The sequence below is a fragment of the Suricata suricatta genome, chromosome 5 (assembly GCF_006229205.1).
Source record: "Suricata suricatta isolate VVHF042 chromosome 5, meerkat_22Aug2017_6uvM2_HiC, whole genome shotgun sequence".
NCBI lineage: Eukaryota > Metazoa > Chordata > Mammalia > Carnivora > Herpestidae > Suricata > Suricata suricatta.
In genome coordinates this window covers 104,583,669-104,600,043 of record NC_043704.1, presented here as the reverse complement: position 1 = coordinate 104,600,043, position 16,375 = coordinate 104,583,669, and the positions used below count along the sequence as shown (strand labels likewise).

At 34.5% G+C, this 16,375-nt stretch overlaps 1 protein-coding gene across 1 annotated transcript in view; it reads left to right on the top strand.

The window, feature by feature from the left end:
- RSRC1 (arginine and serine rich coiled-coil 1) overlaps positions 1-16,375 on the top strand; it is a 395,751-nt gene that overhangs the window by 217,385 nt on the left and 161,991 nt on the right. Inside the window, exon 6 of the mRNA XM_029939988.1 lies at positions 8,644-8,695. Coding sequence (XP_029795848.1) covers positions 8,644-8,695 — 52 coding nt within the window. The remainder of the gene's footprint in view (positions 1-8,643; positions 8,696-16,375) is intronic.

The window sequence follows — 16,375 nt, the reverse complement described above, 5'->3', positions numbered from 1 at the left end:
CACCTTTCTCACATTTTTAATAAAGAAAATAACTGTTGAATAACTTTTTGCAAACCTTGAAGCTGTTTAGAGAAAATTTTTGATAAAGCTCTAAGATGAATTTGCTATTGAGAATGGACGTGTTGTTGGTTTAATTCTTTTCATTTCTTTTTGACTCTTGGTTTAAACCAACTTGATGCTAAGTTCTAGAGGCAAGATAAATCTACTTTTGAGCTACTTGTAATATTTCTAGCTTAGACCTTGATCCTAAGAGATAGAATTATAGTAACTGTTAAAATGAAATGTAGCCAGAAATATGATAAGCTGTTGATATGTGTCTCTGTCATAGTGAGATTGCATTTACTTTAAAGGAAACAGCACAGTACCTATACCGTGAATGTGTTTAATATTTTAAAAGTTACTCATCTGGAAAAGCTTGATTAAAATGAGCTTTTTATGGCTTTCATGACCTTTCAGATGATTAATGATAACACCTGAAAGACTAAAGAAAATTTAGTTTTAACTTTGCACAATTGTTCCTGGCAATTAAAAATGGTTAGATTTATCTTCTTTTCCCCCCATAAAAGGTTGTTAATAAAGAAATGGATCCCAAGCTGAGAGGCAGTATCATGTTGGTAAGAAAAAAAATTTTGTAATCTGGGTTAAAGTTCAAGATCTCCCACCTTACCATCTTTGTGACTTGGGTATTAATTATTCTCCATCTAAAAAATAGCATTAAAAGTGCCTACCTTGTCTGGATGGTTATGAGAATTTGGTTAAATAAGATATATGTAAAGTACCTAACACAGGGTCTGGAATGTTAAAAGCTTACAATAAATAATAGCTATTATATTTTTTCAAAAAAATATGTTTTTTTCAGGTAGCTTATGCTTTCTCAGGAATGTCTGTCATCTTGACTGGGAAGACTATGGCACATGGAAGTGTCACTTATATATCTGGAGCACATATGATCACTTTATAAAGTGCCATTCCGGGGGCATGTGTGTGGTTCAGTCAGTTAAGCATCAGACTCTTGGTTTCAGCTCAGGTCATGATCTCACAGTTCTTGAGTTCAAGCCCCATCTTGGGCTCCTCGCTGACAGCTTGGAGCCTGCTTGGAATTCTCTATGTCTCTCTCTCTGCCTCTCCCCTGCTCGCTCTCTCAGTCTCTCTTTAAAAAGTAATAAATAAATAAATAAACTTAAAAATAAAAGAATTGCCATTTTATTATCAAATGGGTTTGTTAAAAATGTATTATATGCAGATTTCATGTTTCACTATTACTATTTATTATAATTTCCCTAACACTGTTATCATTCTCTCACACATTCAGTGACTTGAATTAGGTAAATACTTCCTGATCGATAGAATTCAAGGAAATTAATACTTCCAAATTAGTTTGTATACATTTATGAGGATTTTTAAATTTACAAGGAAGTGTGTTTCAAGTATGTACTTAGCACTGAGTATATTCCAGGCACTATCCTAAGTGCTAATGATACAGGATGTTATTTTTTTCAAGAAGTTGATAGATAGCCTTCAAAGAAGGAAAGCTAGACAAAAAAGTCAGTAATTATACTGAAAATTTGCTGATACGTGTGTTTCTAGGCTTACAGGAGCATAGAGCGTAGAGTTGTAACCATCATGAAAGGGGTTAGGAAAAAAATAAGCTGAAACTGATGAGGTTTCAGCTGATGAAGAGATGATGCCTCTTTAGCTGAGCTTTGAAAGAACAGATTAGCCCAGAAAAGGATATAGATGTTGTCCAGAGAAAGGGAATTTACAGATTTATCTGTATATATAATACATTTTTATTTGCATTCATTAGAATGTAACTTTACCTCACGAGGTTGTATCAGTATTAAAAGAAATCATAGGCTTTCTCTTCCAGTGAAGGTGAAGTAACATGGATCAGATTTACCTCCCACCTGAAACCCCTAAAAAACTGAACAAATTATTTGAGAAAACAATTGTCATTAGACATGAAGGAGAGAGATTTTAAGAGGTGGGGAAAATATGAGGTGAACCCTTCCATTGCTTCAGCTTAAGGCCTAGAAAGGGTCACACCACAGGGAGGAAAGACTCAGGCAGAGCCTGGTAGTCTAGTACTGAGAGGATGGAGCTGTGATACCAGGGATGCCAAAGCCCCAGAAATGACAGGGTAGCTTAGCAGAGAGGAGCGGGCTCCAGAGTATCTGCAGAGGGTTTCCTTCCAGTATTCTTTAGTACGTGCATGTGAGGAAGCCATCCAAGGCTTGGAAAAGAACGATTTGAAATGATTAGAGGAAATTGCCCACCACTACACAAAGTGGGGAATAGTGTCTCTTCCGAAAAACCAGTGTGGAGAACTTCATAATTAAAGGTGCTCCTGATCAAGTATGAAAAATGTCTTAATTATGGGGAAGAATTAATGACAGCTAAAAATAATGACAGTAAAATAAATACTAATTGTTATCATGTAAGAGACAAAAAATGCTCATTATGTATGAGGAACAGGGATAGGTATGAATGCAGATTTCTCATGAGAGACAATGCACAGTACAAGACAGTAAAGGAACAATTTTTAAAAAATGGTAGAAAAATTTTATAAACCTAGAATTCTTCCTAGTAGAGTATCTTTCACATGTGAAGGCCAAGATGAAGATTATTTTTTAAAGACACACAAAACTGGAAAGAATTTATTATCAAAAATCCTATACTACAAGAAATGGCAAAGGAAATATTTTCAGATACTGGGTTGACAGAAAAGAGAGTACTGGAAATGGTGATTACATGAATAAATTTAACTTTTTAAAAGATATGTTTTAGGGGTTCCTGGGTGGCTCAATCAGTTGAGTGTCTGACTTTGGTTTGGGTCATGGTCTCACCATTTAAGGGTTCAAGCCCCGCGCCGGGCTCTGTGCTGACAGCTTTCTCAGAGCCTAGACCCTGCTTTGGATTCTGTGTCTCCTCCTCTCTCTGCCCCTTCCCCATTCGTGCTCAGTCTCTCTCTGTCTCTCAAAAATAAATAAAATAAAGATAAGTTTTAAAGCATAAACAGCATGGTGCATTATGGAGTTTATGACAATATATGACAGCAATGACACTAATTAATAATACAGAGGCTAGAAGGGGAAAAATGAGAGTGTCTTATTATAAGGCTTTTATAGTATATATGAAGTAATATAATGAAGATAGAGGGTGATAAATTAAAGATGTGTATTGTAAACTCTAAAGTAGCAACCAAAATAATACAAAAAGTTATAGCTGATAAGCCAATAAATAATATGAAATAGAATTATAAAAATGCTCTAAGAGAAGGCATAAAAAGAAGAACAAAGAAGCAAAGGACAGATGAGACCAACAGGACACAAATAGCATGTGGTAGATTAATAATTACATTAAGTGTAAATTGGTCTAAACATGCCAGTTAAAAGGCAGAGTTTTTCAGATTGCACAAAAAAGCAAGATCCAACTATATGCTGCCTATTAAATACACGCACACATTTCAGGTATAAAGCCAAGAGGCAAAAATGATAGAAAACAATATACCAGACTAAAACATAGTATTGTTAAGTAAGATGTACTGTTAAGTAAGATGTCCTTTCTTCCAAATTGACATGTAGATTCAATGCAATCTGATACAAAATCCTAGGAGGCTTTTTTTAGAGGTATGGGGGGGGTACAAATTGATAAGCTCATTCTAAAATGGGGGATGCAAAAGAGCTAGAAGAGCCAAAACTACTTTGAAAATGAAGAAAAACATTGGAGAATTTATTCTACCTGATTTCAAGAACTAATGTAAAACTATAGTAATACCACAGGGTGGTGTTGGTATTAAGACTGACAGATCAGTGGGACAGAATAGAGAGTCTAAAAGTAGAGAGAAATATACATATATATATGTATATGTATATATATATCCAATTGATTTTTAACAGAGGTACAAAGATGATTGCATGGAAAATGACAGTCTTTTCCACAAATGGTGCTGAAACAATTGCACAATGATAGATCAAAAAAAATGTTTTAAGGTTTTTCAGTGTTGCACTATATAGAAAATAAGTTAACTGTAAAACTTCTAGGTATAAGATTTCATAGATATAACGCCACAAAAACATGATTCATAAAAGAAGAAATTAATGAGTGGGACTTCATGAAAATTAAGAACTTCTGCTTCTTTGAAAGATACTCTTAAGATGAAAAAATAAGCCACTCAATAAAGGTGGGGGCTTTGTTCAGAAAATAAACATAAATATGTTATGTAGTGTGTGTGTGCGCACGCATGTATGTATAAATGATATGTAAGGCTCATATATGAAAAATTACTTTTATTTAAGAACTCTGAAAATTCAATAATAAGAAAATAATCCAATGGAACATTGGCAAAAAAGTCAAACACCCATTTTTCCAAGGAAAAAAAGGATAATGAATACATGAAAAGATGTTCAACACCATTAATCACTATGGAAACATAGATGAAAACCACAATGAGCTTAAAACCACTATTAGAATTTTGAAATTAAAAAAGCTGACTGTACTAGGTCATGTCTGGGATGTAGAGCAGCTAGAACTCTGGTTGTGGGAATATAAAATCGCTTTGGAAACAGTTTGGTAATTTTTTTCTTTTAATTTTTTTTAATGTTTATTTATTTTTGAGACAGAGACAGAACACAAGCCAGGGTGGGGGTAGGAGGCAGAGAGAGATGGAACACAGAAACTGAAGCAGGCTCTAGGCTCTGAGCTGTCAGCATAGAGTCTGACGTGGGGCTTGAACCCATGGACCACAATATCATGACCTGAGCCGATGTCAGACACTCACCGACTGAGCCACCCAGGCACCCCGCAGTTTGGTAATTTCTTAAAGAGTTAAACATCTATTTACCATCTTTCCAGAATTCTCTCTCTGTATATTTTTTGTATAAAAAGAGCATATGATTATTTAAAATTGAGAGAGATATCTGAAAACTGTATAATCTAGCCTTAATTTTGATTTTGGGTAACATTGCTAGTTTATTTTCTGAGTTTGAGTTTTCTCTTAGTTCAGCCAGTCTTTCTTTCAGACTTTTTGCTCACCTGATCTTACATATATGTAATTTGTGTGTGTATGCGTGCACATGCATATATGTATAAACAATAGCTGGAATGGCTCTTGTTTCATCAGCCCCCAGAATTTCCACAGTGGTGGCCAGGGGTTCCGGGAGCTGAATATGAATGGAAATGTGAAGGGTGAACAAAGAATTTAAATAGTATAAGTGTATAAACTGGTGTACATAAGGATAGGCTAGCTTCTTTGCTTCTTGTTTATATATATATAATCATGGCTTAAAGGATTGCACTGGTTTTGAATGTTAGCTTTGGTACTGTTTTGAGATTCTAGACATGGTGTCTTTAAGGAACTCAGGAGATTAGACTAAATAAGAGTAAATCCAGAGTCAAGGGAAAAAGTCTAGACATTGAAGATAGTCACCTCCACAGCCATCAAGTGACTGACTCATCTTTTAGTTTCAGGAACATTTGTTTCATCTTAAGAAGGTAGTCTTTTATAAAACTAGGAGTTTTACCTAAATGGAGTTAAGTAAAATACTTGGCTATCAAGGGGAGGAAAGGGAGCAGAGTATTCCTGGAGGATTCATAGCAACAGAAAGACTACCAATCTCTTCACCACCAAAAGACACCCTCCCCCCCCCTTTTAAGTGTTTTTGTTTATTTTTGAAAGAGAGAGCATGGGGTGGGGGGTGGAACAAGGATTTGAAGCAGGCTCCACACTGACAGCAGTGGGCCCATGTGGGACTTGAACTGATGTGCTGTGCGCCGGAGTTGGACACTCAACCAACTGAGCCATCTAGGCACCCCAAAAGACCACTACTAATTTAGAAATTTTAAGCTTTATATAAGAATTTCTAGCAGAAGTACAGTTTTCTTTAAGTAAGTTAAAATTATGGTACAACACCTACTAATTTATTTTTTTGGATATACCAAATAATTATATAACATAATAAGGTTTTAATTTTAATACACCTTTAGAAATTTTTAGTATAAGTTCATACTGTTCTTACTGTTCTGTTAATGTTAGTCTTAAAAATTTTTGAGGGAATAACAGTTATATTCTCTACGATTCAATTTTGATAATATTTATTTATCTAATTATGCACTACTAAATTTGATGTGAGGAATATTATTTTTAATGGAATACAATTTTTTATCCAAAAGTTTGCTTCACACAATGTAATTGTGACTTTATGTTCTTTTTTTTAAATTTTTTTAATGTTTTTTTTTATTTTTGATAAGAGAGAGACAGAGCTTGAGAGGGGGAGGGGCAGAGAGAGAAGGAGACACAGAACTGGAAGCAGGCTCCAGGCTCTGAGCTAGCGGTCAGCACAGAGCCCGACGCGGGGCTCGAACCCACGAACATGAGATCTGACCTGAGACGAAGTCGGAGGCTTAACTGACTGAGCCACCCAGGTGCCCCTTATGTTCTTAATTATGCCCTCATTTGTACAATTCTTCTTTTGCAAAATTGCTATATCACATGCATTTCTATTTGGGGCTATAGTATTTCTTATTATTAATATCTCATTCTGAATAAAATCAGTACCATTTACCAATTTTACATGGAATTCATACTAATCCTTGAAGTCTCATATCCTCTAAAATAACTAAAGCATTAGAAATTTTGGAACCTAAGCCCTTAAAGGTGTTTCATTCTAAGCCAGTTAGTATGATGGTACCTAATATTTAATATTTATGAGTAAAAATACAAAATACAAATTTCAAAAGTCTGGTGAATCCAACAATGTATTTCTCCCCATAGTAGAAGTTGATCCCTGTATTTCACAAATAAAATTTATACGTTACATTTGATTAGTCAGTGTATTTAGAATGTCCTCATATTCCATCTGCAGGGACAAGTGTATTATTTTGGACAGATTTTTCTTCTGAACAGAATTAAAAACTCATCCTTATGCTTTTACATCTATGGAATTAATTGCTTTGACTTCATGACTGTCCTAGTGATTTAGTTAGAAGGAGCCTGAAATTTGGAATCAGAAGGTCTTAATTTCAATCTGTCATTTACTATTAGAAGCAAGTTACTAAACTGGTTTTCTTTATCTTTAAGTATGAATCCTGTATTATAGATGTTAGAGGAATTAATGAAAATATAAATGTGTCTTAACAGGTGTTTTTATCAGAAACATCAATCATCTTTCTTTAGGAATGGTAATCACCATACTTTCAAGACAGAGGTTAGAAATGGAGGAGGGAGGCCATGAAGGGGGATTTTGTAGGGTAGGAGACTTTAACAATATTAATTTTTTTCTTGGATGTGGTATTTATCTTTCTGCATATTTTCTGTCTTAAATATTTCTTAATTGTTAAAAATGATCTTTCCTTGTGAAATACATGAAACTTTCCCATGAAATATCTTAACCATAAAGTGTCTAACATTTTTCTATCAAAGGACACTGCTTCCTAGGACACTCTGAAATGTATGTTTCATAATTCTTAGCTAGCTTGGGAACTGCTAGTCAGAAAATCCTTTCCTTCATGCCATTCTAGTTATGTTATATTGCACGGTGTCACATTACTACTATGTGTGTTAAGTAGATGGCAGAGGTCACTAACGGCCATCATCATTAATTCTCAAATGATGGTATCATATATACATGAGGCTATTTATAGGCACTTGCTGACATCTTTATAAATATATGGTGAAGTATAGTCTTAAGTGTTAAAAAGTTTTTAGGGAGCACCTAAGTGGTTCGTTTGGTTCAGCATCTGACTCTTGATTCATCTCAGGTCATGATCTTGCGGTTTGTGGATTCACGCATTGTGCTCCATGCTGACAGCACAGAGCCTGCTTGTGATTCTCTCTCCGCCCCTCCCCTGCTCATCCTCTCTCTCTTCCTCTCTCAAAATAAATAAATCAACTTAAAAAAAAAGGTTTTAACAAGTCCTTCATGAAAATCCATACATAACCTTGCTACAATCCATGTTATCTTAGATACCATCAGCATATTAATCTGAAAATCTCAAAATAAGGTCACTGATAGGAAAGTAAGTTTAGTTTCAACATTATCAACTGTAATGAATCAAAGTCCATTGAGAAAACCACTTGAGGACATTTAGTAGGAATCCAAAGCTTATAAATCACATCGTGCCCCAGCATCATCACAGTTGCCCCAATAGGAAAGCAGAAAAAATTTGGCTTTTGGATATGACTTGCCTGAAATATTGGAATTCAAGTTACTACTTAAATTCCAGTAGGTCACTTTGCATGTTTCCATATGCAAAAAACACAGGACTTGATAATACGTTGTTAAATATATTAACAATGTGGGTTTTGCCTCATTAGTCAATTGCAGTTATTTAGGTTATTGCTGGTTGGTGTTGATTTAGGGTATTGCTGATTGATCTTTCGTAGTAAACAAAACCTAGTAAAAAAAAGAAAATGAAAGAAATTCATTCTTGCATCATATTAATGAAAACTGTGATTCAGTTATTGCTATGAGAGAATAGATTGGTAGAGCTGCTGTGATGGAGTTTTATTAAGATGTTGGATGGATATTAATATCTGTTATGATAAAGTCTTCTAAATTTTCTGATATTTGCATAGTAATACATTAATTTAAAGCTCCATATATTAAAACTGACTGGCAAATGTCTTTTATGGTTGATTTTTAGCCACCAGCCGAACAAGCCAAAGCCAGACTACAGCTGGTTCTGGAAGCAGCTGGTAAGTGCTCATGGTTAACTTTATTTAAATGAAGACGTACTAAATAAATGCTGACATGCTTACAGGTGGGTCAAAGAGAAAAGCGCCTATTTTCATATGTCCTCACAAACTTATGAAATCTAAGCTATATGTTATTTTATGTGATGTCTCCACTGCTACAGTGTAATGCTAAAAGGTCATTCTTTATCTTTTTACTTATAAAATTGACTTCAATTTTAGTTTCAATTTTGATACAGTTCAATTTATTTATTTTTGTCTTCTGTGGACTGTGCTTTTGATGGCATGTTTAAGAATTCTTTCCCTAACCCCATATCACAAAACATCCTCCTGTGTTTTCTTCTGAAAGTTTTATACTTTTACATTTAAGACTGTGATCTGTTTTGATTTAACTTTTGTATAAAGTGGGAGTTTTAGATCAAGGTTTTCATTATTGTAAAGGAAACAAGGTAAGTATAATTTAGTAATTTCTCCTATTCCATTGGACTAACTCATTGAATTGTTCTGGACACCATCTAATCTTAAAATACTGTATGTTTTATTTTTCAATGATACAGTAATGCTGTAGCTTTGATTTTATATATAATTCTCAGATTCATATAGACATTAAGTATTTACCTTTTTAAAAAAGGTAAAAGATTAATGTTATCTTTTCTAAGTACTGATATTACTTTGAATCTTAATGTGCTCAAAATATATGTAACATATTTAAATAAGTTGTCAAGATTAAGCATGAGGTAAGGCTAGAATAATATCACCAAAGTAGTACATATTTCTTAAAATTACTTACTTTTTAAAGATCTGTAAAGAGTTTATAATTTCCAATTGGAATATGGGAATTCTATTTTAACAATAAAAGTAATTTCAGATTACCAAATGATAGTAGTTGTATTTTTAGTATTCATTGATTGAGAAAATACATATGTGCATATTGATTCAGGGATTTCTTACATTAGTTTCTACCCAGAGTGTCTACAGCCTAACGATTGGGGAACACCGGTGTGCATGTTATACTTGCTTCATGAATCACTACTAGAACTAACATAATAAAGGGATAAAAACTGACAAATATTTTGACCATGAGTCTCTATACCTCTCCATATTACTGTACTTTAAAAGTCATTTAAGGATGCCTGGGTGGCTCAGTCGGTTAAATGTCCCAACTTCAGTCCAGGTCGTGATCTCACAATTCATGGGTTTGAGCCCCGCGTCAGGCTCTGTGCTGACAGCTCCAAGCCGGGAGCCTGGTTTGGATTCTCTCTATATACCCCTCCCCTGCTCAGCTCTGTCTTTCAAAAAATATACAAACATTAAAAAAAATTTTAAGGGGCGCCTGGGTGGCTCAGTCAGTTAAACGTCCAGCTTTGGCTCAGGTCATGATCTCATAGTTCGTGGGTTCGAGCCCTGCATCGGGCTGTGTGCTGACAGCTAGCTCAGAGCCTAGAGCCTGCTTCAGATTCTGTATCTCCCTTTCTCTCTCCGCCCCTCCCCTGCTCGTGCTGTCTCTCTGTGTCTCTCAAAAATAAATAAAAAACATAAAAAGTTTTAAAAAATTTATACCAAACATGAATTTGAAGTCACAGATTTTATTGTATTTGTTATGACCATATTTTTATACATTAAGTTATATATTTGTACTTTGTTATGCTAAATATTCAGATTTAGATAGAATCTTTTTTCACGTTTGTTACTAAATTGCAACTGAAACCATCCTTTGTGTCTCTTGTTTATCTTTTAATTCAGGGATGATGTGAAGTTAAGGTTATATATATCTAAGACTGCTCTTTTTTTGTCATTTTCAAATGACAGTAGGACAAAGAAGATTGCAGAATTGTATAAGTTTGTAATACTGACTTTATCTTTACAGTGTAACCTCAGCTAATGGCTTACCCTATGATAATGAGTCATTCTTATTAACCCTTGGCACCATGCTTTCTTCCTTTTCTTTTTAAAAAAATGCTTTCACCATTCTTTCATTTATTAACATACAAAACTTCGAAAATTTTACCTTTGATCATTCACCTAAAATGAATGATCTTATTTTGGAACATTTTCATTTATCCCTTTACTGTCTTTCCCACTGCCATCTCCTTAATCTAGATGCCAAACATTTCAGCCAGAGGTAATCCCTACCTTCTTAATGGTCTCTTGCATCAGTTCTATTCTCCAGAGATGGTAGTAAGTAGTGGAAGAGTTCTAAGCCTCCTTACACTACTTACCTTGAGCGGTCTGACCTTGAGCAGTTTGATGTTTATTGGTTATACAAAACGAAGGTTTAAAAAAAATATGGAACATGACACTTATGTATATCTTCTAGTTTGCCATAGTTCTGTTTTTTAAAAAAGTAATTTATTGAGGTGAAGCTCACATAAAATTAATCATATTGTTTAAAGTGAGCAATTCAGTGGCACTAAATACACTTACAGTGCTGCATGACTACCACCTCTCTCTACTTCCAAAACATTCTCATCACTCCAAAGTAAACCCTCTTACCTATGAAGCAGTTTCCCTTCACTCCCTGTACACCTCGCTCCTGGCATTCACCAATCTGCCCTCTGTTTCTGTGGATTTGTCTGAATATATATATATAACTTTTTGAGAAACCACCAACGTTTTACACGGTGTCTGAACAATGTTACATGTTCATCAGCAATATATGAGTGTAGTCCCCTATAGTTTCAACTGAACCATGTTGCACATTTAAGTTACCTATTTGAAAGTATTTAGCTTTGGAGACTTCTCTGTACCATAATTTACTCATTGGTAAAAGGAGGATAATAAGTACCATATAGGGATTTTAGAAGATAAATATAATATGTGAAGTGCCTAGCTCGGAGCCTGGCAAATGTTTATTCCCACGTTGCTTTTTGTGATTCCCACTGCTGAATGATTCTTTCTCAGCCACCATTTGGTGATGCTCAAAGTTAGTCACTGGCCCTCACTGACCTACAAAATCAATTTTACACTTCTGTGTTTAAGGTTCCAAGGTTCTGTATGGTGGATCCACAGATTTTTCTATATCTATTAGAATTCATTCCTGAGCTGCTTCTCATTATTCTTTGAGTTGCTCATTCTTTTCTACCAACGAACCCTTGCTCATGACTTTTTCTCTTCTGGAAATGACTTCCTCCCTTCTCTTCCCACCTCTAAGCACTTCAAAATGAATCTCAAATTTTCCACATGAGTTTTGTGACCATTCTAGCACGTAATCTTCCTCTTCTTTTTTGAATTCTTTCTGTCCTTGTTTGTGCATGCCATTTATGCTATTTACTCACATATGGCTGACACTAATATTTAATTATTTCATAAGTTTTGAACTTATTTTTCCCAATGAAATAATGAGTATGATGAAGGCCAGAAACCAGATCTAAAAGTTGTAAGTCTTTCCCAACAGTTTTAATAGAGCCTGTAGTGAGCGGTACTCTGCCAAATATGATCCCAGCTAGTCATCTTTGGGGAACAAGTCACTGTGAAGAAACAAATGATTGGAAAGTAACTGAACATTAAACCTTTTAATGCTGCTATGCTCATTTAAACCAGTTCTATGGATTTAAAATAAATATACAAAAAGTTACCTGGCTTCTAAAGTAGAAGATATTGGTCAATAATAAGACTTTTTAATCTTAAACTTTAAGATGGTGCATGACAGAAAAGATAATGAAACATGATTATCACAGGAGAAAGAAGATAAGTCTTGTCTTTTTTGCTCTCACTGTTGTCTGACATGTTAGTGTACAAACACTATTTGGGTTTTCTGCAAAAACACAGCATCTTCTTATGCCATATGTGTTTGTAGGTCTGAAGAAGAATTTAGAGGAGAGTTTTTTTTCCAAAACAAGTATTTTTCATCAATATGAAACGATGACACTTACTACATGGTTTTAAGACACATGTCCTCCAAAATCTTTTTAATATTTTACTTTTAATAGAGTCATTGACACAACAAGCAGCCTTCAAAATTCTATCTGTAATGATATAAGGAAAAATAGAAACTTCCTTTAGTGCATGAATGGTAAATCACCTTTATCATAAAATCTCTGTAATATTTCATTTTTGGAATAATGTTTACAACCCATTTTGATTTGCTTTCTAGTTTTTAAAGCACGTTCATAAATCTTTTATCATTTGACTCACATCACAGCATGGAGAGCTAATTAACTCCATTTTACTAATATCTGGAAAGTATAAATGATCTGAAAAGACTATATGGCTAGTGAATGACAGAACGAGAACTCAAATCCAGTGATTTCTAACTCTTGAGCTATTTCTATCTATAGTTTACATCCCTAAGTTACGCTGGGCAGAAAGAAGGATGATAGAAAATATTACCAAATACATGCTTTATTTTGTTAGGTACAGTGCTATAGTTACATTACAATAAAATAATTTCTATCTTCATGCAAGCCTTTGAGTCTGAAATGAATTTTTTCTAATTGATAATAAAAATTATTAAAGTATGAGCCCAAAAAAATGTTATTTTCCATAATTATTAGAGTGCTCATAATAGCAAAATTGCTGATAATTTTGAAAAATCCAGGGTAGTGTTGTATGACCCCCAATGTTTTGGTCTTCAGCCTAACTAGGGACTTATGTTTCAGTTACCCTTGCTGGGATAGAAGCTGGTAAGTATTGTGAAACACAGATGAGTTACGCACACATGCACACCATGTCCGGACAAGGAGCTATGCTGCGCAGTAAGCTATAAGTGCCTCATTCCATCCCAATGGTTGTGCTGCGTGTTAAATTTAGACTTTATGCTGTTAGTTACCCATTAGGTACCTAGAGGCCTGTTCCTGACCCTTTCTCTTCATAGTGCCCTTAGAGCTCTCAGTGCTTTTCTGAAGTCCAGTCTAACGGTAAATATTTGTGATTCTGAGATTGCCATCATAATGGTGCGCCATTTCCGAGGAGCATAGACAGCCATTCTGCTACCCTGACTTAAAACCAACAGTCATTTGGCTCTCTATGTTTCTGACCACTGATCTGTGGCTCTGAGAAATAGGCTGATATGTTGTGAGAAAAATTTTCCTGTTGGAAAGACCTAAAACAAAAAATGTGATAAAAAGTTCATTTCTATTTCATAAAGTAGTTTTCAGACCTCTTTTTCCCCATGTAGGCTTCTGCTGGATAGAATGTTGGCAGTCTAGATTCATACGTGGCCTCCCTAACTAACTTTGTGAGTTTGGGCGGATCACTTCCCCTGTAGTCTTCTTTAGTGTCCTGACTTATAAAATGGAGCTATTAATAGCACATAACTAATAGACTTATAGAGTTTAAATGAGTTAACATTTGTGAAAACACTTCGAACGGCACCTGGCACATAGCTAAGTACTCAGTAAGCGTTAGTGACTGATATCAGAGGCCATAGAGTAGAGTACGGTGGTTAAGTTCTCATGTCAGATGGGTGCCATTCCCAGCTACGTTATTTACTCATAAATCCATGGGAAAGTTGTTAAAGCCTGATGAACTTCAGTTTTTTCATTTATGGAATGGGAATAATATGTACCTTTAGAGTTTTTAGGAGAACTAAATTAATTAATGTAATAAAGTGTTTAGAACAGCACCTAATATGTAACTGAGGGTTCTGAAATCATTAGAGAGTAGGGATAGTTTTTTATGACATCACCACAGTGATGATGTAATTAGGGAAGAGACATTGAGCCAAACACTCTCCTCCTACCAGTTTATATAAACAGAAACAAATGAATAAAAATTTAAATAGTTTAATTGACTTGAGCATTGGCTAAACTTTTTTCATCAAATATGATTTCTGCAAATTTCAGAAATTTTACAGAAAACTTAGTAGCTTTTATATAAAATCAGATTGATAATGTTAATTTAACTTATAATGAACATGATTTTTGGCTTTGTGTTAATTCAAAAAGATATAAAGTAGTACTTCCTTAAGAGCATTATTAAGTAAATGCATTTAAAAATATGTTACTTGTTTTTGTATTGGTTACACATTTATATTTGAATGACTATTTATCCTTAATAATATTTAGTAAGAAGAAAGCTATCAGCTAGCATCTAACAATGTCACAGCAACTTGCCGTGTTTGAGCAGATGTTAAGCAGACAGTAGTTGAATGTTAATTTTGAGAGGGTGGTATGTTTAAGCCTAGCTGAAGTATGTTGCATGTGGGCTTTCTAGACTCGAGTACAATGCTGGGTCTCTGGGGAGAGTTTTAAAGCTAAACCTCTTTCTTTGGGGTCCTCTATATGGACTCTCTCAAGTCAGTATAAAGCAGATCATCCCTAGGCTAAAGCCCTTCAGCTTTTGTTATTGGGCTCTGTAGACCTGTAATTAGGCCTCCTGGCAGGCCATGCAGGCCAGTTAATGGTCATATGGAGTTTCTGTGAGGCAGACTGGCTTTGTATAAATCCTGGGTAGGAATACGTTTATGGGTCACTTCCTACCAGGACCAGGCTTTGTCCTTATGCCCTGCGGGCTGACAGGGAGCAGGTTCCCTTGACCATGGACTGTTCAGTTTGCAACTCAAAATCTACCCCACTAATCCCCAGTGTAAACAGAGGATTTAGAAGGGCTTCTGTCACTTACAGTTGCCAATTCACTTGGGTGTCTGTGAATGTATTTTTCCCCAGACTTCATTATTGAAAGACTGACAAGTGTATAAGATTTGGATGTTTGTTTATGTATCAAGTGTGCAGTTTCTTTTTCAGTGATTTTAGAATCATTGTCAATAATTTACCTAAGGAGAATTGTGTAATGAGGTTTTTTTATTAATCACCCTTTAATATTTCTTAATTTAAGCCATTAAAAAAATTAGAATGATAGCAAACCTTTTCCTATAAAGGAAAGTATAAGTCTTTTTTTCTGGATGAGTAGAATAACACTATGTAAAGAAATTTACCAAAAAATGGCTGATGCAGATTTCAGATAAGTCAAAGAAATAATGATTAAAAACTCTTTTGTACTATACATTCTATATTAAGTAAAAATTCCATTTTACTGTAACTGAAAGCTTTTGAAATGAGAAATAATACCAGATCAGTATAATAAAAATGTGTTTCATGAAGTACTTAAAATTAACCAGAGTGCCATTTATTGAGCATTTACTATGTGATGAGCACTTTTATACATTTACACATATCGTTTTTAAAATAATTAATCCGTGTGTCCTAGCCAAGAAAAATATTTGATTTTTAAGAAAGTCATGATTGAGATTTATTTTGTTTTTTCCATTTTATTTCATCCTCTATTTCATTATGGTTTTTTCTTTGCTGCTCAGATCATATTAAGATTTGATTCTAAAATGTGTAAGTTCTGAGTATACTCTGCAAAGAACTGTCACCTATCTTCCTGTGAGCCAGTATTTTTTTTTTTTTAGGGGAAAAATCAAATGATGAATTCTTTCCCAGGTCTCCTCTAGTAAATCAGTGCTCAGTATTTTGCATTTTGTGATGTAAAAATGGTTCATGACAGATGTGGCTGAATAGACCACATACGTAGACTGTATGATTTTAGTCTGGTGGAACTAATAGGATCACTCATTACATTTTAGACCCTGGGGTTTCTTTTTTCTTTCATAATAAAAAAAAACTGTTTAAATAGAGTAGCCCTTTTTTGTGTGTGAGTACAGCATCTTCCCCTAAATTTACAAAGAGTTGATGGTAACAAATCAACAAATAATCATCTCTCTTCCCCAAAGTTCTTTCATTA